The 26,659-nt window shown below is 49.3% G+C and overlaps 11 protein-coding genes across 11 annotated transcripts; 5 read left to right on the top strand and 6 right to left on the bottom strand.

Moving 5' to 3' along the window:
• Positions 1-4,033: 4,033 nt before the first annotated feature.
• YALI1_A01061g (uncharacterized protein) lies at positions 4,034-7,174 on the bottom strand (the record flags this gene model as incomplete). The annotated part of the gene is made up of 1 exon (XM_499629.3): positions 4,034-7,174. The coding sequence occupies one exon, from the start codon at positions 7,172-7,174 to the stop codon at positions 4,034-4,036; it is 3,141 nt and encodes a 1,046-aa protein (XP_499629.1).
• A 1,278-nt stretch (positions 7,175-8,452) lies between these two features.
• Positions 8,453-9,034, top strand: YALI1_A01074g (uncharacterized protein; the record flags this gene model as incomplete). The annotated part of the gene is made up of 3 exons (XM_066093996.2): positions 8,453-8,519; positions 8,567-8,747; positions 8,776-9,034. 3 exons carry the CDS (start codon positions 8,453-8,455, stop codon positions 9,032-9,034), a joined length of 507 nt encoding a protein of 168 aa, XP_065950068.2.
• Positions 9,035-10,332: 1,298 nt separating this feature from the next.
• YALI1_A01093g (uncharacterized protein) lies at positions 10,333-11,730 on the top strand (the record flags this gene model as incomplete). Its single annotated transcript, XM_499630.2, has 1 exon — positions 10,333-11,730. One exon carries the CDS (start codon positions 10,333-10,335, stop codon positions 11,728-11,730), a length of 1,398 nt encoding a protein of 465 aa, XP_499630.2.
• Positions 11,731-12,270: 540 nt separating this feature from the next.
• Positions 12,271-13,314, bottom strand: YALI1_A01122g (uncharacterized protein; the record flags this gene model as incomplete). Its single annotated transcript, XM_499631.3, has 1 exon — positions 12,271-13,314. One exon carries the CDS (start codon positions 13,312-13,314, stop codon positions 12,271-12,273), a length of 1,044 nt encoding a protein of 347 aa, XP_499631.1.
• Positions 13,315-13,856: 542 nt separating this feature from the next.
• On the bottom strand, positions 13,857-15,410 carry YALI1_A01143g (uncharacterized protein; the record flags this gene model as incomplete). The annotated part of the gene is made up of 1 exon (XM_499632.3): positions 13,857-15,410. One exon carries the CDS (start codon positions 15,408-15,410, stop codon positions 13,857-13,859), a length of 1,554 nt encoding a protein of 517 aa, XP_499632.2.
• Positions 15,411-16,962: 1,552 nt separating this feature from the next.
• On the bottom strand, positions 16,963-18,348 carry YALI1_A01173g (uncharacterized protein; the record flags this gene model as incomplete). The annotated part of the gene is made up of 1 exon (XM_499633.3): positions 16,963-18,348. The coding sequence occupies one exon, from the start codon at positions 18,346-18,348 to the stop codon at positions 16,963-16,965; it is 1,386 nt and encodes a 461-aa protein (XP_499633.3).
• Positions 18,349-20,881: 2,533 nt separating this feature from the next.
• Positions 20,882-23,140, top strand: YALI1_A01198g (uncharacterized protein; the record flags this gene model as incomplete). The annotated part of the gene is made up of 1 exon (XM_499634.2): positions 20,882-23,140. The coding sequence occupies one exon, from the start codon at positions 20,882-20,884 to the stop codon at positions 23,138-23,140; it is 2,259 nt and encodes a 752-aa protein (XP_499634.2).
• A 925-nt stretch (positions 23,141-24,065) lies between these two features.
• On the top strand, positions 24,066-24,431 carry YALI1_A01230g (uncharacterized protein; the record flags this gene model as incomplete). Its single annotated transcript, XM_068281600.1, has 2 exons — positions 24,066-24,073; positions 24,119-24,431. The coding sequence occupies 2 exons, from the start codon at positions 24,066-24,068 to the stop codon at positions 24,429-24,431; spliced, it is 321 nt and encodes a 106-aa protein (XP_068137701.1).
• A 91-nt stretch (positions 24,432-24,522) lies between these two features.
• On the bottom strand, positions 24,523-25,041 carry YALI1_A01240g (uncharacterized protein; the record flags this gene model as incomplete). The annotated part of the gene is made up of 1 exon (XM_068281601.1): positions 24,523-25,041. The coding sequence occupies one exon, from the start codon at positions 25,039-25,041 to the stop codon at positions 24,523-24,525; it is 519 nt and encodes a 172-aa protein (XP_068137702.1).
• A 140-nt stretch (positions 25,042-25,181) lies between these two features.
• Positions 25,182-25,501, top strand: YALI1_A01241g (uncharacterized protein; the record flags this gene model as incomplete). Its single annotated transcript, XM_068281602.1, has 2 exons — positions 25,182-25,208; positions 25,325-25,501. The coding sequence occupies 2 exons, from the start codon at positions 25,182-25,184 to the stop codon at positions 25,499-25,501; spliced, it is 204 nt and encodes a 67-aa protein (XP_068137703.1).
• Positions 25,502-25,519: 18 nt separating this feature from the next.
• Positions 25,520-25,972, bottom strand: YALI1_A01249g (uncharacterized protein; the record flags this gene model as incomplete). Its single annotated transcript, XM_499636.2, has 1 exon — positions 25,520-25,972. One exon carries the CDS (start codon positions 25,970-25,972, stop codon positions 25,520-25,522), a length of 453 nt encoding a protein of 150 aa, XP_499636.2.
• Positions 25,973-26,659: the final 687 nt, after the last annotated feature.

The raw sequence follows: 26,659 nt of genomic DNA on the forward strand, positions 1-26,659 counted from the left end.
TTGTACATTGGTCCAACAAGTACAGCACTATACTTGAACGCTTTTGTTAACATCAATGGTCTTCATTCCTCGCAAGTTCTGCAAAATCGACAGAGTAAGTCCCTGTTGGCCACAGAACCACCCTTCCAGGTGGTCCGGCCCTTCTTGGCCCAGGTCTGATGCCATTTGGTGAGACAATTGAGAGTGTATGTGGAGTCCCGGCAAAAGTAGCACCCCTGGGTCTAAATAGTGGGTCTAATAGTGGGGCTAAGGTAGCTCCTATCGCCAGGTTCAGGAGGTTGGTCGCTAGAGAGCAGGCACGAGAGTAGTTGATGGAAATAACCGGTAGAATAAGACCTGGGAGATTCCTCATGAGATGCACCAGCTGGTTGTAGACGAGATATCTGCCTTGTAGATGGTGTATCTGATCTAGAATCTCTTTCTGGTAGCCCTTCTGGTGTGCCAACTAGGCTCCCTGGTGGTTGACTAAGGCTGATGGGACGAGAAGCCGTATTTTCACCAGAATCGCCGTAACTGGCGGTTGGAGGTAGTGAGGGGGCTGATTAAGTCACATGAGCGAAAAAAAAGACCGACTACGTGTATGGTAAACAACTCTTCTCTTCACTGTGGACTCGACATAGCGGACCATCGAATGTCATTCATGGTTGACAACGACCTGATAGTCACCTGTTCAAGTATGGCATGTCGTGCTATGGAAGAAGGGAAAGTGAGAGAAACGGCATTGAACTATTGAATAGATACTCTGTAAGTATCCGATACCGCTTGACTTACTTGGCAGTAAGAAGGATAATTCACTGGAAGATGGCCAACTGCAACGGCAACCTCCTCATGATGGTCAAAATCTTTTACATCGCCAGAGTCTTTGATGTTGCCAGAGAAATATTTCAAGTTTGAAGAGTTAACCGTCGCCTCTTAGTCTTTGAATCATCTCTCCATTCGTCATCTCCTACTATTTTGTTGAGTTGGTGGTTCTACAACGGACTAGACAGTGTTGTCAAGGGTCTACGGCATAAGTGACAATCTACGACTTCATTGACTGTATCCGGAGTGGTGAGAGTGATTAGAAGGCATTGGTGGCCAATCACAGTAGTATTCAGTTCTTCTGCGATCATGATTGTCTTTTGTCAAGACCCTTGTATCACGCAAGATGGAGGTGTGCGACTGTGACTAGCAGCTTCAGTGCGACAGCAGCTTCAGCTATATGTACAATTGCACAAACCCCTGGCAAGTGTCACCTAACACCATCCATGCCGACGATAGCACGGATGGTGTTTCAGGGAGTGGTAGATGTTTCAGAGAGGTATTGTACGGTTCAACTACAAGTTGAAACAGCCGCTACAGTATGTACTCACCATTAGCACTACTTAAGCAGGACGGTCTTGCCGAAGACGCCAGGGACTTCATTCTGGAACTCCAAGCAACAGAACAGGATTCTTTACATCATTGTATCTATGCACAACCTCGAGGAACTTTTTTCTGTCATCCTTGTACACCGCTACGGAGTGATGGATGACTCTAATGACATGGACGTCTTACGGCTCCCAGAAGTCGTGCCGATCGGTGGAAGCATGATGTGGGGCCTCTTAGACTCGATCACCAAACAGAGACCTCGAGACGGGAGTGTTCACCAGCAAACTTGCCACCAGACAACAAGTCTAGATCTTTCAAGTTGATGAACAAAAGACGACTGGAGGTGGCGTGAACCAGATACGGTCGGTCGCCAGTGGGGAGTGTTCTCATATCCTACCAGCGAGGGATTCCTAACTCGCTTTTAGCGGATTCAGATATGTTTAGAAGGTATTTGTTAGGGGGCAATCAGTATGTATATGAAGGTCAGGAAAACGAACGTTGCACTAAACTATCCTGAGGAATGTCAGACTGAAAAGAAATGGTCATATGAAGCGGTAGTTGTAGGGAAGATATGTAAGCAGTTATCTACAGACAGACACTGAGAAGAGAATAGAGAACCAGAGAGATAGGGATCCCCAGACATGGAACAAGGGTCACGAACAACAGCTCAGTAGTAGACACCTTGAGCAACACATGGAGCATCGCTTCCAATGTATTGTTGAAATGATTCGCATGTCCGTACAGTATTGTCTGTTCCGGCTGAGAGACCCTGTCGCTTCTCAAAGCTCATTTGGATCAATTTCTCACTCTTTGGGAGCTTGTGGCACGATTTTCCAGCTGGAGTTGCAGTTATTGCGGTGATATACAATAGAGACAATGAATATAATTGCGGGGTGATGTTTTTTTTTTTTTTTGGGACAAAGAAAATGCGGGGTTAGCGAGTTACCCTAAATTTTTCACATCTTATTACGCATTAACGTTCAAACTTTATTTTATTTTATTTTATTTTATTTTATTTTATTTTATTATAAAAATATTTACATCACACTCCTCTCCTGACTGTAAAATTCTTTTCGAAAGGTGACCTGGGCATAAATGCCTCGGCGGATCCTCACTCTTCTAAATCGATCATTTAACCCACATTCAGTTCTCCAGTTCTCTGACTAGTGCATGACATGAGGCAGCGTGAACAAAGAACGGTTATCAGAGTTTGCCTCATCGCGTGAGCGAGTGGTAAATTGATTTACACCAATTACACAGCACACGAATACACGATTGTAAGACTATAAAACAGATGCGAAATGCTTTCTGGTTGTAGTTGATCGTGTAGACGACGCGATCTCCAGTGTATACTTCTCCCATTGCCAATTCGGCCGCTCCTGAGACACTACCAGAGCTCTATCGACATCTGAGGTCTCGCTGTGAGAAGGTCTTGGGGTGCTCGAACAGGCAGGTGCAATGTGGCAGACGGTATAGAGAAGAGATAGGTATATAAATAGAGTCGTTTTCTTGCAGATTCTACTCTTTAATTCGTTGCATCAACAAAACTCATCTTTCAGACTGGATTCAACTGGCAGTCTCTCCTATCCATCCCCATCAAATCTTCAGCCCATCAGCACCCATCACCATACCCCATCAACACCCATCAATACCCCATTAACACCCTCATCATGGCAATAAAAACACTAGAACAACCACATTCACCCAAAGAAGCTCGTTTGAAACAAGACACGCGGTTCGTGACTCTTCCACAGCCGGCTCCGCCGTTCCTCGAGTTCCTCCGATGCCCCGCTTGCCAGACGTTGGTCTTGAGTATCGAAAGGAGAAACCACCGGTTGACCAGGTGTCCGAAGAGGATGTAAGGGTGTGAGCAACTTGTTTGGATCAACATCTGACGGATATACATCTGACGATATACATCTGACGAATATCCAAGTTCTCTAAAAAAATATAACATGTGACAATCACCCGCCTCTCGAACCATCTGAAACCCCCCATACCACAATACGCTACAATCATTGAAGCTCGTCTAATGCCAATGAACACCAAGTACCCACGTTACGACATGTTCCATCGTGACTTTGTCTGCGGTACAGCTATAACTACACGTGAAGCTGGGTTTCTCCTCTACCACTTTAAAGACCTAGGAAAAGTACATTTATAGAAGGCGGTTGGGCAAGTGATGATTGTACGGCAGTTAATCGCTCCAGGCTGTATCTCACATAGTTCTGACTACAGTGTCTGTACTTGCTACCTTGCTACTTCAGTGAACATACAGTAGTAGGCTTTAGTTGGGTTTAGTTGGGAATATATGTATCGTAAGAAAAAAAAAAAATGCGGAAAAAAATGCGGAAAAAAATGCGGAAAAAAAATGCAGTTGAAAAAGTGTCAAATGATATACAGAGTCCAAATGCCAGAGAATTTATCTAAAGACATCAAGTTACACTATCACGCAGCCATATGTCTACTGCGACCAGATCGGCTCTTACGGGAATCAGTGTATATTACGTACAACCGTCCAAACCTCTTGAAGCGGCCTACAGTATCAACTCACTTCAATCAGCAATATCAATTTTCATTTACGTACATCTTACACAATAGTCAGAGCAATAACAACGTACCAGGCCATTTATAACAGTGGCTTGATGTTGTCCGCTCCTGATCTCCTAATCTCCGAGATCCCTTATTTGATTCCAAAAGTAGTCTTGAGGTTTCTGAGCAACAGCCAGTCCTCTCGGGGCACGTCGTTTCGGAAAACGGGGTCCTTGAGAGTATCAATGGACTTTCGGGTGATGGACGAGTACAGAACATCCTTCTCGTCAATGTGTCGGCCCCAAGTAGGCTGTCCGGAAGAAGTATCGATTCGCATAGCCACACCAGCGTTGGTCTGGCCCTTTCGAACAACAGATTCGGACTTGTGGTTCACCTCCATGGAAGTCACCTTACCGAGCTCGAGCACCTCTCGTGCACCGGTCTCGGGGTTGGTCTTAACGGCACAGATGGGGGTTCCAATTCGCAGAGAGCCCTCAACAACGTCGACACCAATGATCATGGGCGATCGCTTGTTGATGATCTGGACAGTGTGCAGAACACAAGGGAAAACGGCCTTGTCGATGGTGTCCAGTCGCTTCTGCTCCTGCAGCTTCTTCTGGTGCTTGACAAAGTCGTCAAACAGATGGTAGATAATATCAGCCGAGAAAAGCTTGACACCCTGCTCGTCAGCATATCGCTCGGCGTCCTTGTCGATCTTGACGTCGAAACACAGCATGATGGCCAGCGACTTGTCCTTCTCCAGCATGGTGGTGGCTCGCATCACATCCTTTTTGTAGACGGGACCTAGAGCAATGGACATGACGGGGATCTTCATATCCTTGAGGAAGTCGAGAAGAGCCTCCAGGGAACCAAGAGTGGAAGCCTGGACACACACACCACGTCCAGACTTGTCAACGGAGTCAAGGAGGCCGGTAAGATCGTCCATGACATCGTCCATGAGTTCCTCCTCATCATCATCAGGACCCACAAGCAGCAGACGAGAACCAGCCACGGCCTTGTCCAGGTCGTTGGCGGCAATCTTGACACCGAGAGCAGCCTTGACCTCCTTGTGGTGCTGGTAAGCAGACTTGATTCGCAGCTCTCTGAGCGGCTGGGGAGTGAGTAGAGCTCTGACGTTGGTGGCAATGGGGCCGTTTTGACCGCAAAGCACGACTCGGTCACCCTCGCGCAAGACACCGTTGGACAGAACAACATCGATGGTGGTTCCGAAACCTTCGACAACCTTGACTTCCAGAACGGTGGCCTCGAGCTCAGACAGGTACATGAGCTGCTTGGACATTCGGCTCTGAGTCAGCTGCAGCAGAAGAGCGAGCAGATCGGGAATACCCTCGCCGGTGATGGCGGAGGTGGGGACCAGAGACACATTCTTGGCCAGGTTCTTGTTCTTGTAGTAGACCTCAGAGTTGAGACCCTGCTCCATAAGAGCGGTCTTGGTCTTCTCGAGTCGGTCCTCAAACTCCCGCAGCACAGACTTCTTCTGCTTGGAGAGCGAATCTCGGAACGAGTTGTTGGGGATGGCCTCCCAGTCGAAGAGTCGATCAATCTTGTTGAGAGCGACCACGAAGGGCGTCTTCTTGTCTCGCAGCAGCTTGATGGACTCAATGGTCTGGGGCTCGAGGCCGTGCATGATATCAATCACCAGGATGGCAATGTTACACAGCGACGAACCTCGGGATCGCAGGTTGGTGAAAGACTCGTGACCGGGGGTATCGATCACCAGCAGACCAGGCACGTGGTAGTCAATCTCGCCGTACTGCTCCATGACCTCCGTCTTCTTTTTGATGGCCTCGATAGGGAAGTAGGTGGCACCAATCTGCTGAGTAATACCTCCAGCCTCGCCCTCCTGCACGTTGGTTTGTCGCACCTTGTCCAGAAGCTTGGTCTTACCGGTATCGACGTGGCCCAGAATACAACAAATGGGAGATCGCAGGTTTCCGGCATTGGCAGATGCAATGGCTCGCGAGTGCTTGGCGGCACGCTTCTCGGCAATGGCAGCAGACTTTCGTCGGGCCTCTTCAAGAGCCTCCTCGGCAGCAACTCGCTGTCGCTCCAGCTCGGTCTCGTCGTTGAGCTGGGTGCCCTCATCAGCAGCCTTCTGACGGGCCAGAGCGGCAGCCTGGGCCTCAGCTTCCTTGGCAGCAGCCTCAGCCTCCTCCTTGGCCTTGATGGAGGGGTCTTCCTTCTTGGTGATTTCAATCTCGCCATTCTCGTCGGCCATGGCCTCCCAGTCGTCCTTGACTTCTCCGTCAGAGTCCAGGGCAGTCTCCCAGTCGTCCATAAGGGCGTCAACATCGTCCTCCTCGGGAGACTCGGCCTCCTTCTTGACCTCCTTGGGCTTCTCAACAACCTTGTCCTCAACCTTGGGCTGCTTCTGGGCAGGAGTTCTGGTGGGCAGTCTGTTGTTGGTCTGCTTGGCGGGTGCTCGTCCACCGCCAACAATCATTCCGGCAGCCAGCATCTGCTCTCGTCGAGCCTCGGCGGCAGCTCGCTCCTGCTTCTGCTTCTTGGTCATATAAGTACCCTCAGCCTTCTGTCGCTCGACCTTCTGTCGTTCTCGCTCCTTCTTGGCGAGCCGTGCAGCCTCCTTCTCCTTCTCGGCCTCCTCAACAGCTCGCTGGGCAGCCTCCTCGGCAGCTCGCTCCTCCTCCTCGGCAGCAGCCATAGCGGCTTCCTGGGCCTTGATGGCATCCTGCTGGGCCTTGATCTTGGCAATAGCAGCAGCTCGGCCAGTCAGCTTCTTGGCGGGGGCGGCGGGGGCGGCCTCGGGCTCAGGAGACTTGGACTCGACCTTCTTGTCCTCCTTCTTGTCCTCCTTCTTGTCCTCTCCCTTGGCCTTCTTATCAGCAGCCTTTGCGTCGGCAGCGGCCTTTCGTGCGTCGGCAGCAGCCTTCTTCTTGGCCTTCTCCTGCTCCTTCTTGAGCTTGTCCTTCTGCTTCTTGGTCAGAATCACAGGAGCCTCCTCGGGCTCGGCCTTTGCGTCCTTGGCGTCTCGCGCGTCCTTCTTCTTCTTGGACTTTCGCAGCGCTCCCATCAGTCCTCCGCCCTCGAATTCGTCGGCAAGATCGTCCATAGTGGCCTCCTCGGGAGCGGCAGGGGTGGGCTCGGGGGTCGCAGAGGCGCTCTCATCGCCCTTGGGCACATCAGCAGCCCCAGCAGCCTTGTCCTCCACAGCAGGGGTCCCGTCGAGGTTCTGGGGAGTCGTGTCCATGCTCTCCTCCTCACTGTCGCTCCAGTCGCCGTAGCTTTGTTGCTTCTTTCCTTTCTTCGCCATCTTGTCGTGTCGTGAAAATGGTCAGGTATTCAGGTTGAGATGTGTAACTACATGGGTGAAAAAGTGAGAAATCACGTGATCCAAACCTTGTTACAAGAAGACACTGATTGCCCTCAAAGAGCGGGAAAAAAAAGGGAAAAGGACCGGTGGAAATGTGGCAAATCCCCGATATGAGATTTTTTTGTTTGTTTCTTAGGTTTCACATAACTCTGGCTCGGCTTTGTCGAACTACCGCAATCCACTTCTCAAACATATCAATCTAGGCCATATCTACGATTTCCTTGCAGCATCATCATTGCGCCAAACTAAAGTTTCCTTCAAAATTTTTCACAGATCGAACGCGGTTGTGGGTTCGATTCTGTGGTAGATACCATATAGTTGGTCTGGATGGGTGCGAGCATTGTCTTGCGCTCTTCTGAATACCTGGATCCGAGTCCGATATGGGGGTTCATATTTTTTTTTAGGCCTCTGTAGCCTGTGTTTGTATTTCCCCCTAGAATTAGAAATAAAAAAAAAAATAAAAATAAAAATAAAAATAAAATAAAAAAAAAATAAAATAAAAAAAATAAAAATAAAAATAAAAATAAAAAAAATAAAAATAAAAATAAAAAAATAAAAAAAAAAAAAAAAAAAAATAAAAATAAAAATAAAAATAAAAATAAAATATAAAAAAAAAAAAATAAAAATAAGATAAAATATTAATATATATATAATTAAATAAAAATATAAAAAAAAAAAAGATGGGGCATCGGACTAAAATAATGTACATACTGTTGCAGTACTTCTTGCAGTTAGTCTTCACCTTCATCTTAATCTTTAAGAGAGTAGTATTGAGAGTAGTCCAAACAAGTGGCATTGTGAGGAAACCAGCGAGTTGGTTGCCAGTCTCCACAAATGAAACAGTCTCGCTACCATTCACTCTCGCTACCATTCACTCTCGCTACCATTCACAGCTTCTCTGGTGAAGTGATATTGTCACGGATGGTCGCCTAGAGACTCCAGTTGTTGACCGCACTATCAATGTCCGGAACTACAGTGTCCAGAACCCCCCGCACTATCCGAGAGTCTGGACTGCTCTGCTCCATGTCCCATGAAACCCCAATCGTCGTCTGAATGAAGAAATGAAGCACCGATGGGGCTACTAGAACTTCACCAACTCTCACCTTGCCCGACGACTTTACTTGAGATCTGAGTACCCTCCTCGGTCTCAGCCGGTTTCAATTACGTCATTATTGGATCTCGGGCAAGTCATACTCTACCGCGCAGGAGTACGAGGCCATGAATCATGCCCTTGAACTTGCATACACCCATATTCCGGTCCTTGTTCTCGTGGAGAAGTTTCCCGGTGCCAGCGAAGACAAGATCCAGGGAGTTATCAACTACTATGGGCAGGATACATTAAGAATCTGAACGTGGCCAAGTACTGGGACAACTTTGACGCCATTGGCGACCTCAAGGACCACATCTTCGACAACAACGGTGATAAGGATGCGGATCTAGACTACACCAACCCTCCCCATGTTATCGTGAACTATATCATGCAGGATCCCGTTATCAAGAACCTCATTTTTTCGTGCCTCATGAAGTCGACGACTTACGAGCAAATACCGATGGGGACTGATGGACTTTGCCGACTCTTCTACTATGCCTACGCATCTCGACTGGTCGACTATTTTGGAGGACATCCGACACCTGAAGGAATCCACGACTGCCTACGACATTTATAGGAAGCTGGTCTGTCATACAGACATTGTCTATCTGCCTGGAGACGCCGACAACTCCAGGTTCATGGAGTGGGTCAATGCTATGGTTAAAGTCGAGGAGGAGTCCACCTTTGCGAGAGAAGGACCTGAGTTCTAGAGTGATCTCAACAGGCGCATGTTGGCCAACTTCAAACTCGAACCCACCATGAAAAGACGAGATCAAATGCTGACCAACCTGCGACTTTGAGACTACTCGAGCTACAATCTATGATATATATTCTGATTGGCGACAGGAGTCAGCTAAACCGGATTCAGTTGCGAGCTGTGACCAGGCCTGGTTCAACTGAACAATGGTAACGCCGCTTACAAGAAAAACTTTCGCGCAATGGAGTATTCGAAGAATGCTATTATCGACCTTCTTATGGAAGATGGCGTTTTTCTTCTCTGCGGTTTTCTCGGCCACAGTTATCAGGAAAATCACCGTTTTGATCACGACACAGGCGAAGGGATCGTCCGCTGAAGGCCACTTTTGGTGAATCGGGCATGAAGAGAAAAATCTTTGAAACGGTAATGTGCAGCCCAAGATCTCGGATCATCTGGGGAGAACCTCTTCCGACAAGCGTAAGCGGAAACAGGACCCGGGGGAGTTCCCTTTACACAAAGGTACTGTGAGATTCATCTTTCAATCATTGCAATCAAGGGTTGGATTCGAGCAGAGTTACAAGTACCTTCAATTATTCAACTCCACTGGTTCGTCCTTCCTACTTTCCAGCCCGTTTGAAGTAATGTCCATGCTGGTCAAAATCTGGAACCAGAAGGTGGAGGTGTTGAGCTGTGAGAATTTCTCCGTCAAGTTCTTCACCATTTGGAGTTGAGCTGCGTTTTTGAACATGAGAGGGCTACAAGCACAGCACTGTATGTACACCGAATCGACACAAGAGTCTTTAATTAATAGTACAAGATGTCTCTGTAATACAACTGTAGGAGTGTTCTTGCCACAAATAGTAAATCTGCTTAATAATCAGATAGCTGTCTTTCTCTCCAACAGTGTTTCATGGCTTCTTTTTTTCATCTTCTCTAAGCGTGGGTTTATCATTCGGTTTTTGTTGTTTTTTTGTTGTTTTTTGTTGTTTCTTTTTTTCTCTCTTTTTTAAATTTATTTACTTATTCATTTTCCATATCACCGATTAGGACTAGGTTTTTTCCGAAAAGTTGGACATGCCCGAAACGAGAGGAGAGTCGTTGCGTAACTAAGTATGAAGTGTGGCCGGGAAAACGCGAATCCCGCCGTTTAACAATGCTCCAGGTCTCTTGTCAGTGGTATTCTCCGTCTGGATGACTTGCAATCACGAGCCTACGACGCGTCGTGCAGCTCACAAGTAACTCATATGCTATACATTTTGGCCCATCTGTTTTGCTGCTTTTCACCAACCAGCTCACCACCAGCTTGCCATCATGACGTCCAACCGCCGATCTGTTTCGGATGTGCTCGGCGGAGTCAAGCAAGAGACCGCAACGAAGCGACTCAACGTGGATCGCAACATCATCGAGCGACGGGTTGGAGGCAGCGGCGAGTTGACCAGAAACAGAAACAGAAACACCAGCCGGGCCACGTCGAAAACCAAGACCGACGGGAATATCAGTGGGTTTTTCCAGAAGGTTCGAGAAAACTCGCCCTTGAACGGACCCCAGAAAAAAATAGTTGGTTTCGGAAAGAATAGGGTCAGGCGTCAGGCCAACTCGGCCGCCAAAGCCAAGCGCGAAGTCGGATCGGATCCGGAGGAAGACGATGCACTGACCAAGAAGGCGAAGAAATGCGTCATGGCTTCCCACGGTGATCCAAGATCCAAAAGAGCCAAATTCGAGCCCAATCTCTCCGACAGTCTCTCCGCCGACAATGTCTCGGATGAAGAGCTGTCTGGCTTCTCCGATCTGGACGACAATGTGGCGTCGACGCTGGCGAAAATCAAGAAGGCGCGCGAAAAACATGACGCCGCGTTGGTGACGGAGACGGAGCCGGATTTCTTGCAAACATCCAGCCAAGAAGAGGAGGACGACGAGGAGGACTGGGAGGCAATCAAAGCCCGGCTCAGTAGAGCCCCGACCCGAAGCCAGCTCATCCGACAACAGAGACAAGAGGAGGACGACGGCGAAAACGACATTGAGTTCGTGCCCGTGGGATACGACGACGCTTACAACCTGGATCTGAGAGAACGAAAGGTGCGACGACAGGTGAATCAGCACGCCCAGTCGCAAGGCTGGCCGGTTGTCACTCGAGAAGGCATTTCGCACAAGATTGCGACACGCTTCCAAAAAATCTACAAAGAAAACATCCTGCCTCTACTCAAAGCCGGAGGTGGAGACAACCACGTTTTCTACAAGGACATCACAGACTACTTTTCTAGTCCCGGAGCAAGGAGAGCCGCTAACACCACACAGCTCATGTATCTGGGCGGTCGCAGATACACCACGGGCTACTATTCCGAGCTGTTTGCACATGAGTTGAACAAGCACATGACCAACAGCGGTCTTGCACAGGATTTCGAACACCACGTCCGAAGTAACCCGGAATTGCATAGCATGATCATTCGTCCAGGGCTTTTGTTCCACTTCCAGACGGCAATCTGTATTCCTGAAACCGTCATTCGGCTGATCATGGACGACCAAAAGGTCTCGTATGAAGAGGCCGATCAGATCCGGCTGAGAAGTGCTGAGTTTGGAGTTGTTGTTGCGGAGCGAATCCAGGATGAGGAGCGTGTTGAGTCTAGTAGTGGTGAAGGTGATAGTGAGAGCGAAAATGAGAGCGAAAATGAGAGTGAGAATGAGAGCGAGAATGAGAGCGAGGAGGATTAGCATTGAGCTACTATACTGGGCTGGACTGAGCTGGACTCGATTGTACTTGTATTATATTTATTGCTACATTTAGTGATTGGAGAAGACCAACATTTACATACCACACTAGTTGATGGATTTCTGTACTACACTAACAACGACAAAAACATATCGGAGTCGGATTCGAGATTTACAGAAGAGCGTATGAGAATCAGATTCACAACGTCCCTCTTATTCCGGAGTTTTTTTGCATGTTTTTTTTTTTTTTTTTTTTTCCGAGATACAAGACGAAATCTCAAAGGTTGCATAATTAAATGCTTGGATTCTGATTGTCGACTTCCACTAACCCGATTGGAGTCCGGGTGCGACCTTTTTGCTCCTTTCAGTGTCGGTATATCGCGGACAGTTATATGGCATACTCTTATATATATATATATACAGGTCCAGACTGACGCCATTGGAATCGAGTGTTTGTATTGTACTACAATTAGCTACCAGTACTGAGACTAGTTAAAGATACATTCCACTTATAGATCACATCAATTAGATCAGTTAGACCAGTTACAATCGACCAAAATTCTCAGGACGAGCGGGCTTGTTGTCAAAGATCTTCTCAATCTTCTCCAGAACCTCATCGGTCACCTTGTCGAGAATCTCGTAGGTCTGGAGGTTCTCTTCCAGCTGCTCGACTCGAGTGGCTCCCAGAATGACGGTGGAGGTGTGGGGCTGTTTGAGGAGCCAGGCCAGAGCCAGGTTGGCAGGCTTGACCCCAAGCTCTTCCGACAGCTCGACAAACTTGGCCACCTTCTTGGCGTTGGCCAGACCGCTGTCACTCTCGAGCTCCTTGGTGGCTAGTCGCTTCAGCATGGGGTCGTTCTTGATCTTGTCGGGCGAGAACCGCGAGTCCTTGGGCACCTCCTTGAGGTACTTGCCGGTGAGGATACCCTGGGCGAGAGGAGACCAGATGGTGGTTCCGTAGTTGTAGTCCTTGAGAACAGGTCCCAGCTCCTTTTCGAAGAAGTCTCGCTCCAGCAGGTTGTAGACGGGCTGCTCGGCAATGGGGGGAATCAGTCCGTACTTGGTAGCGGCGTGGTTGGCTCGCTCAATCTCGTACGAGGTCCACATGGACGTGCCCCAGTAGAAGGCCTTGCCGTCGTTGATCACCTGGGTGAAGGCTCTCACCACCTCTTCGATGGGGGTGTATCTGTCGGGTCGGTGGGCAAAGACCACGTCGACGTAATCGAGTTGCAGACGCTTGAGCGACTCGTCAATGCCCTCCAGCACATGCTTTCGAGACAGACCCAGCGCGTTGACCGTCTTGGTGGGACCCCAGAAGAGCTTGGTGGAGATGACGTACTCGGTTCGCTTCCATCCGAGGTCCTTGATGATCTTACCCATGGACGTCTCGGCCTCGCCGGCTCGGTAGACCTCGGCCGTGTCGAAGAAGTTGATGCCGGACTTGAACGCTTTGTCGAAAATCTCGAGCGTCTTCTTGTCCTCCACTCCACCGTCGCCGTAGTTGATCCAGGAGCCGAGTGACAGAGACGACACTCGCAGACCGGACGGGCCGAGAAATCGGTATTCTTGCTTGGGGATGAGCGACATTTTGTTTGGTAGGCGATTGGCAATTGAGCGTTTGGATTAATTGAGAGTGTGGGGCAATTGAACTTCTTGGGGGGCAATTGAGTGCAATCGAGTCGGGTTATATAACTTGTGTCGGGGTCCGAAAGCCACAGAAGTGCCTGGTGTAAATGTAAAATGCCCCACAAGGTTGTGCATGACAAATGCGCCAATTACTAATGTCTACGGAGATAAGTTAAGATAATGCAGGGTGGGTGGGTTCGGGTTCCAACTTTGTGTGGCTAAAACAAAGGGTAATCATCGTTTCATTTACTCACAATTATTATGTAATCGCTTCATTTGCCCATGATTATTATGTAATCGCTCCTCTTGGGCTCTCAGATATTACGTAATTGCCCAATTCGCCGTTCCCTCTTCGCTTATAGTTCCCCGCCTTACAGTGTCCATACATGGATTTAGTTTTGTTATATTAAATGGCCAAACTCTCCATTGCTCGCTTGTAAAAAAATAAATAAAAAAAACAATAAAAAATTGAAAAAAAAATTGAAAAAACTCTTCCTCTCACCTCACAACAAATACTCAAACCCATTTCGACCACCACCGTTCCGATTGAGCCGCCGCAACCACAGAAAAACAGCAGTGCTCAGAAAACACGCGCCAATCATGAACCCCATATCGATCCACCCAGCCCGGTGAAACACAGGAATCTCCCTGTGGGTGTGCGTTCGAAACTCGAGAACGCCAAACCAGTTGACGATCATGGCAAACACGGTGAAGCTCATCAGCCGGCGGTTTCGACCCTGAACGTTGCTGCCCAGCCAGCAGGCATTGGTCACAAAAGCAGACACCATGTTGGGCAACACAAACCACGCGCCTCCATACATGATCCACAGATTGTGATCCGACGGCTGGCAGACCACCAGGGCCCATCCAATGATGGCAAACACATAGTTGGAAAGCAGAAAGTAGTAGTTGACTTTCCACTTGCCGCTGAACCACGCCTGTAACAGACACCACACCATGCACATGAACATGACCGGCCACACTATCAGCTGTCCCTCGGCGGGCGAGTACTTGAGATAGCCAAAGGTGTAGGTCATGAACTGGCTGTAGCACGACCCGATCCCGTACATGGTGAACATGCCCAGGATACCGCAGCCCCACACCAGCGGGTCTTTGACTGTCATCACTAGTCCCTCCACCAGCGTCTCTGTGGGTTCCACGGGGTTGCCGTTGGCGTAATCTGCCTCGGTGTACGCCTTGAAGTATTGGTAAGCCGCCAGTCCGTTCTTTCGAATCCACCGCGAGCTGTAAAAGTACTCGGGCAGCGTCAGGAACACCAGGGAGGACTGCAGACATCCCGCGGTTCCGGTGATGATGAACATCCATTGCCAGCCGGCCTTTCCGTCGTGAATGAGCCCCAGAGCAATGGCAATCATGGCGAAACACGGGACCAAAAACCACGACACTCCCCAGGCACACGCCAGAATGAACTGCCCATTATATCTGCCGTGGTTCTCGTAAACCACGTAGAGCATGGCGGGGACGCCAAAGTTGAGCAGCAGACCTAGAAAGAGTCTCGCCATGATCATGCCGCCATAGTTGTGGACAAAGGCAAACAACAGACAGTTGAGCCCCCACAGAAACATCTCTGAGCCCAGAAAGATTCGGGGATTGCACCACTTGAACACAAACACAAACACGAGAGGAAACACGGCATAGGGGAAATACAAACACGCAATGGACCATTCATATCGTCTGGGAGCCAGCCATTTCTGGATTCCAACCGCTCCCGACGAAATCACATCTCGGCAGATGATATGACTTGCACAAAACGCCTGGAGTTGCAGGCCGACATTGAGACTGGTTGCAAACCTGAGTTTCTTGGCTTGTTGCGGCGTGAGCACGTCTTTCTCACTGATGGGGTCCACAGAGGTCTTTTGCAAGTCTTCACCCGAAGCCGACTCCACCAGGTCTCCATCACCGCAAGCCACCGACTTGTCAGGAGATGAGGAGTCCATCTGGCTTGTTCTGTCGGGAGCATATCCGTACTCACTTGTTCTCCCCGATGAGCAGTCTGCGTTTTCTCTGTTGATTGGAGAAGAAGGGTTCGTCATCATGTGATTGGAGTTCTATCGCAGGACTGAGAGAGGGCATGACTGCTTTTAACGGGTTCGTCCCGCCCCTCATTTATGAACTGGCCATCTTTTTAGTCCCCAGTAGTGTGGAGAGAGAGTCTTCTGTGGGGTCAGAGTTGCAAGACTGTGAATCGAACGAAGCAAAAGATGCTGAAACGAACCGTCAGTCTCGAGTCCGTCGTTTCTATGCCCCAGGCTGATTCTAGCAAAGTCCATCGCTGGATCTCGTCACAATGACTACAATTCCGGAAGTCAGATGCCCAGGTATCTCTTGCGGGGTTTATGGTATGGAATCAGTAGGCGACTACTGTGGTGATAGTATCGTGAGCCGTTCGAGTCTTTTTTGATGGGGATACTTGCAGTGAAATCGAGTGCTATGGATCTACCTGATGGCGGAGATTACTCGTCTCAGTGGTACTCTGACTGACGTGATCGGCATTACGAGATGGCTTGGTCCAGATGAACCACGTTCAAGTGGAGCGGTCCACACAATCGCAAGATCATGCTCTTGGATGCACGATAAGAGGAGAGTACACTATCAGTGCATGATTAGACCGATTGGTATTTCGGTGCCAAAAGCGGTGGAGCTAGTGCGGTCTGGACCTTGACTTCGCGTCTGAGCATCTGTCCCATGACACTGCTCCTCGGCACATCTCAGAGAAGAGAAAAACCGCCAGTGTTCATACAAGTGGTGGTTCTTGTTCGTCTTCGCCATCCAACTGCCCAAACCGTGCCCATACCGTGCCTATGAACAGATGGGGTTGAGACATGGGTTAATTACCCGGGAATGCGGGGGGAAGAACAAGCAGCTCATGAAACGGTCTAAAGTAGCTACTACTTGTAGTAGTTGATGTCCAAAGATGGTAACGAGGGTCGTCAAAGAGGATGCAATTGGCGGGGGCATGGGATTTTGAAGTCACAACCCTCCAATCCAACCAATCCAACCCCCACAAACCACCGGTCAACAAAACGTGCAACAGGATACACGGGTTCTTGCTACAAGTTCAAGTACAAGATACACGGTAGCGCCGCGGCGGGGGAAACATGACAGGGCTGTACCAGCTACAAGTAGCGTTGTGACCCCCACAGCGGGAAAATGTCTCTAGACTGAGCCCTGAGCCCCGTGACTACCTACAGTGACCTAGCACGAGCTAGTGAGGGCTGGATGGGGCAAGTGGACAGACATTGATATCGTTTGATCCAGACTACTTCAGACGACTCCAGACCACTCCAGACGACGTTCGATTCCCCAGATCTGCAACTTCACCAATGCGGCGCAAAAATACACCAAATGTCAAGGAAGGAGGAGCTCGCTTGAGGATCACGTGACCATCGTAATCCCATATCCCCGTTGTGTTTTTTTTTTGCTGTATTGTTTGAGCAAGTACCCTGGTGGTTAAAGAGGGTACAGTATGTATTGCTGTAAGATCAATCTGATACAAGTACATCATACGTATCATTACCCTATATCATTATATCATTTCTTTTGTGTCCTTTTGTACTAATAGAAATCTGTATTCTCGCGTGACAGTGTCTACAAGAAGTAGTCGGGGGTTCGTCGAGACACGGAGGGCTCTCCGGGACGGGGACAAGGATCGTACTGCAAAAAGGAGTTTGAGAGGTTTTCGTCCACCTCCATGATGGCGGCCTGGTTTCCGCATCGGTAGCAGTAGTTGGGGGCGGAGAAGATGGTGACCACCTGCTGCTCGTGTGCCCAGCTGAAGCCTTCCATGACCAGCTGGTGTGCTCTTGAAATGAGACTCAGGTTGTTTGTGTGGTTAAACTGTTCGGAAATGTCGGCACCGAAGGTGAAGCCGGCTCCTCGGGGGCTCATTCCCCATCCTCCTCGGTCATCGGGGTCGGACCACAGCAGGTCGCACATGGGGCCGTCGTGGGGCACCTCCTGGAATCGGTTGAGTTCTCGGATGTTGTCGATGGACTCGATCATGGGAGACAGGCCTCCGTGCAGACAGAAGATTTGGTTCTCCACCAGGGCGGTGACGGGGAAGTAGTCGAACAGCGACGTGAAGGCTCTCCACACGTTGGCGTTTCCGTACTTTCGCAGACACTCGTCGTAGAAGCCGTAGACCTGGGTGATTTGTCGCGACTCGTGGTTTCCTCGCAGAATGGTCAGTCGGTTGGGGTATCGCACCTTCATGGCCACCAGATAGGACACCGTTTCGACCGAGTAGTAGCCTCGGTCCACGTAGTCTCCCATAAACAGGTAGTTTGTGTCTGGACACGGCCCGCCGATTTTGAACAGCTCCATCAGGTCGTGGAACTGGCCGTGCACGTCTCCACAGATGGTCACCGGCGCGTGCACGGGCTGCACGTTTTCCTCCTTCTGCAACACCCCCTTGGCCATGTTGCACAGCTCGTTGACGTCGTCTTCGCTGAGAGGCTGGCATTCGGTCAGTCGTGCGATCCAGGCGTCCAGCTGGCCGCGGGTTGTGGGTGTCAGTTCTGTGAACGTCCCTTCGCCCCCGGCTCCCATGGCGTCCATGGGCTTGAGTCCGTCGTCGTTGATATCTCTCATCAGCACGTCTGAATCTTCCATTGTGGCGGTTCTTGTGGGTCTGGTGATGCGTGAATGTGTGGGTGTGTGTCTGTGTCTGTGAGATGGATGCGGGTGACGGAAGCTCTTGTGTCTACAGCGAGCTCGAGAGATGTGGTTATGGCGGAGTGGTGTGTGTGGGTCGACGTGTTTACACTGCGCTGACCACTGTGAACTTTGAGGGCCGAACCTTAATGTTTTCACCCAATCCCTGGCTTTTTCGCCGGTGCGGGCTACCTGAAAAGCGAGTCCCGGAGCGGTTTTATCGGGAATACGAGCCCGCCAGCGTTTTTCCTTGACCCCAAATAACCAAATTCGCCCTTTTCCCCGCCCCGATACCTTGATTTCCCCGTTTTGGCCCCCCATCCCCTCTCGTACTGCCGCTATCTTTAATGGCGATTATTACGATACGCCGCCCAAAACTTTTTTGACCGCGGCAGTCTCCTGATAACGGCAAAAGACGGTCTGACGGTGTCTAATACCGTCGCAAATCGAACCGGCAAGGCTCTGGAGCCAGGAAATGGCGCTTTTCGCCACCCTCAATGTCCAATAGTTGGTCTTGAGGGGGTTACCCGGTTGTCGACAGCAAGCTAGATTGCTACAACCTCGCGATCACGTGGTAAGCAAGATAATGGTTAGTAAGAGAATGGTTAGTAAGATGGTTAGTAAGGGTACAGTAATAGTTAATCAGTCGTGACAAGAGTTGGAATTTCCCTGGAATCAAAAAACCGAATAGATTGGACCGTGTCAGTTTAATGAGAGTGAGGTGATACAGTACGTGTAAGAGTATAGAACTGTCAATGGTTGATTGTACAGTACTGTTGTTACAAGTGTATGTTGCTGTGTTAACCGTTTATAAAATGGCGAAAAATGGAATAAAAGCGGAAATTGAAATAAAAGCGGAAATTGGAAGAAAAAACAGAGGATAAATGGTCGTATACCACATATTTGCCTCTTTGTATTTTTATCTTCTTATTATTATTTTTTAATATCTTTCGCCTCCTTTTCAAAATTACTCCTTTCTGTCTGACCCCGCCATTTGAAGTTACCACCAGACTACGTACGAGGGATTAACTGTGCCATGACGTAATAGAAAGGTATAAATATGGGTTCGAATCCCGTATATCGCCCTTTGTTGGGGAATGGGTAAATGGGTAATCCATTAGGTGTGCCGCCGTATGTACTTGTACTTACGCAGATATCGTGTTTGTGGTACGTTTGGTGTCGTCGAACAGTGCCGACGTGGACACATAGAGTCTGGAAGACATTGTTAAAGAAGAATTGATAACGGACTAAGACGGAGCTTTTTGGCCGAATAAATCGATGCACAAACACGGATCCAATCATCTACAGAGCTGGTTGGTTGTTGTAAAGCGTTTATTGATGTATGTACTGGATATACTGGATATACTGTACATTCACTTGTTTGCCCTTTTGATATGTGCATATATTTATATATATACTGGATATATATACTGGATATACAAGTACATACTGTAACAGTACATACAGTACACTTGTTTGCCCTGTTGAAATGTGCAATAATGCAACGATACGGTAGCTCCTGAAATATTAGAAGGCAGCAGTTCCCGAGCGTCCAAAAACCACCGGATTTACCTCGACCCCTGCCTCGATCATACTGTGCATTCTTCTCCGCAATCGTAGATTGCAGACTGGACAAGAGTAGAGCTGCTGGACTTTGAGATGAAACAAACACTTGTGGAATAGCTCCATCAAGTGTCTCGTGGTCCATTTCGCATCTTTCGCTTCTTTTGCAACTTTCCATCTTGTTCTCGATACGTCCAGACAACCCGGCCTCACCCCATTTCCGATATTGTAGGGTTATCAATCTCGCCCTCGAGTTGGAAATCGATCTGTATCTGCAATGAGGAAACATTCAGCGTACAATGAATGTTCAGGGAAGTCCATTGAAAGTGCGGTATGGCAGTATTCAGTACGCATGAGTATGAGTGAGCACGAGATATCAATGTAGTGTCCGATACTAACAAGATCAATCCACTTAGACGAACAGTGCCAGTAACAGTAGTTTCCGAAACAGTGGGCTTCAGAGCTTGCCGAAAACCAGTACTCGGTGACTGATTGATATAGAGCCACAATGTAGACGGAGATGGCCAAAGAAACATTCAGAAAACGGGTGGACTGCTCTAGGACTCACTTGGGCCCACCTAAGACGTTGGAACAGTGTACTTGTAGTATTCTTGCTCCCGGCTGGGGCAGTGAGTACTTGTACAAACGAGACGAGTACGGCGAAGACCTACTATAGGTACAATACTGGCACCACTGTTGTTTCTTGTTCAGATCATCTGAGACAGGAGACATCAGGAGGTCTAAGAGGTCTAAACGAGACCTACAGGAGACCTGAAACACCTAATCACACCTGAAACATCTCAACACCACCACAATCACACCCTATCAGACCTGAAACACATTAATAACACCTCAAACACATCCAATAACACTCGGTAGCTCCCTATGAATCCTTTAATAATCTCTAAGAATACCATCCTCTGACCACGGAGGTTCAAACACCCAACTCTCCCATCCACACCCACTCTTGTCAGGGGTGGGGGGATGTGGGGGTACGCGAGGCCCGCTGGGGTGGCGGGTGCGGGGCGCGCGCGGTGATGATTAGTAAGCAGTACACACGCGACAAACACACGTGCACGTGATTAAATACACCCACGTAATTGGACACGTGACGACTTCAGTGACCACCCCCTTCTCCTTACTAACAAAGTTGCACGGCGTGTGAAAGTTGGAGTGGGTTTTTAATTTAAGCGTTTCGTGACATTGCCAGTTTCGACACGTTGAACGAACACGACGTGAAAAAAAACAACCCCCCGCCTGAAAAAAACCTGATCGCGAAAACAACCGGAAAATGAGAGTTGAACAGCTGTGGAAACGCGACTCGGACGACGACTCGGATGACGACGATAATACGGTGGTGCAGGGCCCTTCCACCGACGACAACGGAGTGCCCTACAACTACCTGACCATCATCGACGCCGGCTCCTCGGGGTCTCGAGTGCACATTTTCAACTGGTTGAGCTCTCGAGAGGCTTCGTCGGGGGCGGAAAAAAGACAAGACACAAACGACAAGAACCGAAGCAAACAAAAGGGCGCCAAGGGCGGCGCGGAGCTGCATCTGCTCAAGATGCTGGAGGTGAAACAAGACCCTTCGTGGTACAAGAAGATTGATGGGGGCATGGACTCGTACGTCAAGGACCCGACCAAGGTGGGCAAGAAGCATCTCAAAAAGCTGCTGAAACACGCCGCCAAAGCCATTCCGGACGACCAGATCGCACGAACCCCCATCTACGTGCATGCCACGGGCGGAATGCGCAACCTCGGCAAACAGGACCAACTAGCTATTATCGACAACGTGTGTGGATACATTTCGGACAAGTCCAACTTCTGGCTGCCCGATTGCCGAACTCACGTGCGAGTCATCGAGGGCGGAGAAGAGGGTCTGTACGGCTGGATCGCCGCCAACTACCTGATCGGAGCTCTGGATGATCCCTCAAACCACGACCACGGCAAGGACCACTCCACCTACGGCATCCTGGACATGGGAGGAGCGTCCATGGAGGTGGCATTCGAGCCCGTCAAGGGATCGGGCGAGGGAGGAGCTGCCACCGACGATACCTCCTACACTCTTCATCTGGAGGGCAACTACGACATTCACACCCAGAGCTTCCAGGGATACGGCGTCAAAATGGCCCATCTGGCCTACCTGCAGGCCCTGGCGTCGCAAAGTGCCCAGGAGGGTGACAAGGACGTCAAGATCGACGACCCCTGCGCCCCCAAGGGCTACCGACGAGACCTCAAGCTCGCCGACGGCACCAAAATCGAAACCACCGGATCCGGACTGGTCGAACAGTGCGAAAAGTTCCTCAAGGTGCTGGCAAAGGACCAGTGTCGAACAGCCGCTGCCAGGTCACGTGATCTCGACGGCGAGGAGCCGCCGCGGGGCTGTCTTTTGGACAATTCGCCCCTAGACAATCTTGACATTCACCATTTTATTGGTGTTTCCAAGTACCATGACATTATCACTTCTCCTGCTCTTGGTCTTGACGATGGGTCCAAGTACGACCATGACAAGTTCAAGCATGCTGTGAACGACTTTTGTGAAGACGACTGGGACGATATTGTCGAGGAGCATCACGATGTGTCTGAGAAGCATCTTTCCAATCTGTGTTTCCGGGGAAAGTGGCTGGATGCTGTTCTGGAGGAGGGCTTTGGTTTTGTGGGGTCTTCTGAGAAGAACGAGGACGAGGACGAGGACGAGGGCAACGGTGGCCAAGAGGACGTCAAGGAGGACGCCAAGGAGGTTGAGGAGGCTCCCAAGAAGCCTAAGCGACCCTCTCGGCCACCCTCGGCTATTGTCGGGTTTGTAAAGGGGTCTGGTAACAAGAAGCCCGAAGACAAGGAGGATGATAAGGCGGTTGACGGGAAGAAGGAAGAGGAAGAGGACAAGGACGCCGAGGACAAGACCAAACTGTCGTCAATGTCCCAGGCTTCGGTATCGCACAACGACAAGATGGTGTACAATTCTCTGGACAAGATCAACAATGTGATGGTGCGAGATACTCTTCTTGGAAGAGACACGACCTATCTCGATCCCTTCCAGTCTGCGGATCTCATCCAGGGCCGTCAGTACTCTTGGCCTCTGGGTCGGGCTGTTCTCTACGCCTCTGCCGAGAACCAGGAAATGAACATTGTGGGCTACGAATACAACCACGAAACCGTGCCTGGAAAGGTGGAGATCAACGGAGCCGAGCAGAACGTGGAGTGGAAGCGGCCTCAGTACAAGCGAGGAGAGGTACCTACCGACAACAAGACGGGGGACAAGGAAGGCTCGTCGGACTGGCACGAGATTATCGAGGACCATGGAGGAGACCGAGTTTGGGGGTCGGTGGCGTTCCTGTTGATTCTGGTGATTGCTGTCTATCTACTTCTTGGTAAGACCCGACGCCAGCTGATTTTCCAGTCGGTGTCTTCTCGAATCTGGAAGCGTCGAGGCGGTGGACCTGCTCGAGGCGGAGCTCGACAACCCTACCGACCGATTGACGAGGACATTGAACTCGGTGATGTCGAGACCGAGTTCGAGGTGCATTCCGACGACGAGCGACTTTGACATTCATAGGTATAAGACATGTAAGGATGGGTTTGTTCCATTGTAGGGAGGAGAGAGGGTGATTAGTGAGATGAGTACACTCGTACATACTCCACGTTCGGGAACAGACTTAGATCGAACTGTATCGAAAGGTCAATTGTATCAACCATGGAATTGGTTGCACACCAAGATCTGCACAATCGGGTGTTAGCGCGAAATCTCAACGCTCGTCTTTCGATGGTTTTTGAGTGGCACTGGGGTAGGTATACCTACCCCTTTGTAAAAAATGTAGTGAATTTTCTGCTGTTTTTGCTCCATTGAAGGACGAGAGATGTTTCCATCAGAATTTGGACGACTCTCAGAACTGTTGGATGATCAGGACAGGTTATGATTCTTGTCGAGTCACATGGACATTGATAATCGCATAATGTACCCATAAGACGAGTTTTCGCGGTATCCATTTGGTTGTTTACTTGCCTATTTGATTGTTTACTCGGAGTACTGTACATACTATACCACTGTATACTGCACTCGAACTATGACGGTTCGATAAATGTCGCGAAAAATACCACCCAGAGTTTCTGAAAACATATAATGCAGTTTTAGAACATCTAATAATCATTGACCGTCTTTTCCACGATCTCTGGCCTTAGATTAACCACCAACATGACAAGGGAACTACTCAGGCGCATACTCTGAAGAAGATGGGGGGTGGTGATTCGGCTCATGTAAAAACTGGTAGCTACAAGTAAAGTGTACTCCACAGTATCGCCATACGGGTAGCTCCGGTAAACACTCCTAACTGGATCAAGTCCTCTCGAAAACTGGTGGGCTCGACTAAGTACGTCAAAAATACTGCACTTGTACTTACTCACGCAAGAAATATAACCGATAGATCCGGGTACACTTTACCCAGTCTGTCAAACAGATTGCTAGGTCTTGGAAAATGTGGTCGTGACTCCATTGAGTCTCTTATTATTCCCTTTGACAAGGGGGCAGAATAGACCAACCATCTTACAAGACTCGAATATCGCTGTACTGTAGTCATAATTGGGCTATTATTACTCATCTTGTACTCGTACTCATAGTGCAATTAGTCACCATCTCAATATGGAGATGTACTTCTGGCTTTTGCGTCGATAATGCAGGACCAGAAGAGATGAAAACTTTAGTGCGAGAGAGTACTCGTATAAGCAGAAGCACAAGCCAGAATTCTTCTCTCCACTCGTGTTCAAGTAGTGCTGTTTCCCGATTGCCTTGCCATCCCACCTCATTTTCACTTACTAACAAAGATGGGCGTCATAGGAACTAGCTACTATCAGAAGTAGGACTAGTCATAGAGGGGTGGTATTGTACCTGAGGAGCTGTGCGTGTGACTGCCGTATTCCGAGGCTGTCGGTGTTTCAAAGTCGGCCAGAGTCTCGCAGGGTGTGCCCCGGAAACCCCGTGTCTACTGGCGAATTACGTCTTTTGACACGACACAACCAGTCAGCTTCACTGCAACCTGCAGTCACCCTCTGCATTCCAAAAGAGAATATTGATCGCATCGAGACGAAACATGTATGTATTGGTCTTGGTGATGGATGTTGGAGGTATGCCAGGGGAACTGGAAGAGAGTAGCAGGAAGATAGAGCCCGAAGATGAGCAGAGCCCGAAGATGAGCAGAGCCCGAAGATGAGCAGAGCCCGAAGATGAGCAGAGTTCGAAGAAGGAATGTTGTTGAGGAAATGGGCGAGGATTAATGATGAAAAGTGAGAGGCGGTCGAAGTATTGCCAGTCAGGGTGTTGCCGGTCAGAGTGTTGCCGGTCAGAGTGTTGCCCCCCAAAGACAACATGTTGATTATTTTCATGATGAGACCATCTATTGACATGACCCAAACCCCCTTGTAACCCATCTCTATGTTCATTACAGCGCTGCACATACTGTAGGTAATGGTTGTAAGATCGATGGATACCGCTGGCGAGGTGTTGAGAGAGATGATTAGTATAGTCAAGTGTATACGTTACATTCTTGTCTTGTGATTAACCACTTACAACCCACTCCCTGCCCTGTGGATATCAGATGGTACTGTACATGAATAAAACCACTGTCGAGTGATTTGTAGTATCATCCAATCATTTGACAACACCAGATGTACACAGTATCATACATTCAAGAGATCAAATCCATCGCTGGTGACCAGTCTTCGTGTGGCCGATAACTAGCAAGCCAGCGAGACATCAGTGGTTCATATCACATTAGCATCAGATGTTCCCATTCATCACCTTGGTCATCTCTTGACCGTCTATTCCACCTATCTTCGCATCCATTTCTCCCGAGGCCCTGTCTTGGCACTATCTGGCATTAGCCTGCATCCAAGGGTGCACTCAGGATTGCAGTAGTGCGGGCTAGTTCGGCGTCTAGTCTACTGGTCTCGAAAGAAGCAGAATGGGATAGGCGCGACCCTGGTCATCCAGCTCGTTTCGACTGTACTGTTTAAAGCCCATTTTTGCGTAGAATTGCGCCGCCCGGGGGTTCTGTTCGTTGACGTCAACCAGAACCGCAGTATGGCCTTTCTGCCTCGCCTGTTCCACCACTCTTTGTACGAGCTGAGACCCGATTCCCGACCCGAAGCATTCTGGATCCACAAACAACGCCTCCATGTGTGTCTGGGTGTCTGTTTCCGAAACAAGAACAAAGGCCTTGATGGTGCCAGAGTCGTCTCTGTGCAATATGAAGTCGTCCTGGTGGAAGAATCGACTGACCGTCAGCTGTTGATCGATCTCATCGATCTCTGCTGGGCTCAGAAACTCGTGAGATGCTTCCACCGATCTTCTCCATACTCTGTGGATTTGTTCTTCGGGTGTCGTCATGAAAAGAGGAAGAAGGGGTACTGAAGAAGAAAAGGGCTAATAAAAGAATTAGTTGATTGTTCGTGATGAAAATGGAGGAGTTCTGGAAGATGGTGGAGAGCATAGATTCCAAGTTGGGTTGGTTAGGGCGAGACTGGGAGACGAGGGCGCGTTGGGAGACATCAAGGCCATCTCTTGCGCGACATTCAGTCGAACTAGCCATTAGTCTTACATTGGAGACACCAAGACCCTCTCTTGAGCGACACTCAGTCGAACGAGCCATTTGGCCTGACAAGAAGTGTGATCTTTGTGGCAACACCAAAAACTCCAGTTAGTCGCAATTACGACTTAATCGGCCATACAGTGAATACGTCCATCTTTAAGGGAAACTTGATCACCTGTTGTGGCAAAAAAAAAAAAAAAAAAAAAAAAAAAAAAAAGGCGCTTGACTGCAATCGGACTGCCCTCGCGGTCCTCGGATTGCTATCGGACTGCCCTCACGGCCCTTGAGGTGTCTTCCAGATGTCTGATACGTTGGATCGGTTGGAGCGTTAGCTGAGAGTCATCATCTTTCACCTTCCGCCATCACCTCGTCACATTGCTGGACGCATCTGGCTAAGTCAACAGCAGGAAATCACACGCAAAAGTGTTACAGTACTGTACCACGGTTCAATTGCCTCCATACTCACCAACCCCATGATCGTGCTG

The sequence above is a fragment of the Yarrowia lipolytica genome, chromosome 1A (genome assembly GCF_001761485.1).
Source record: "Yarrowia lipolytica chromosome 1A, complete sequence".
In the NCBI taxonomy this organism is placed as follows: Eukaryota; Fungi; Ascomycota; class Dipodascomycetes; order Dipodascales; genus Yarrowia; species Yarrowia lipolytica.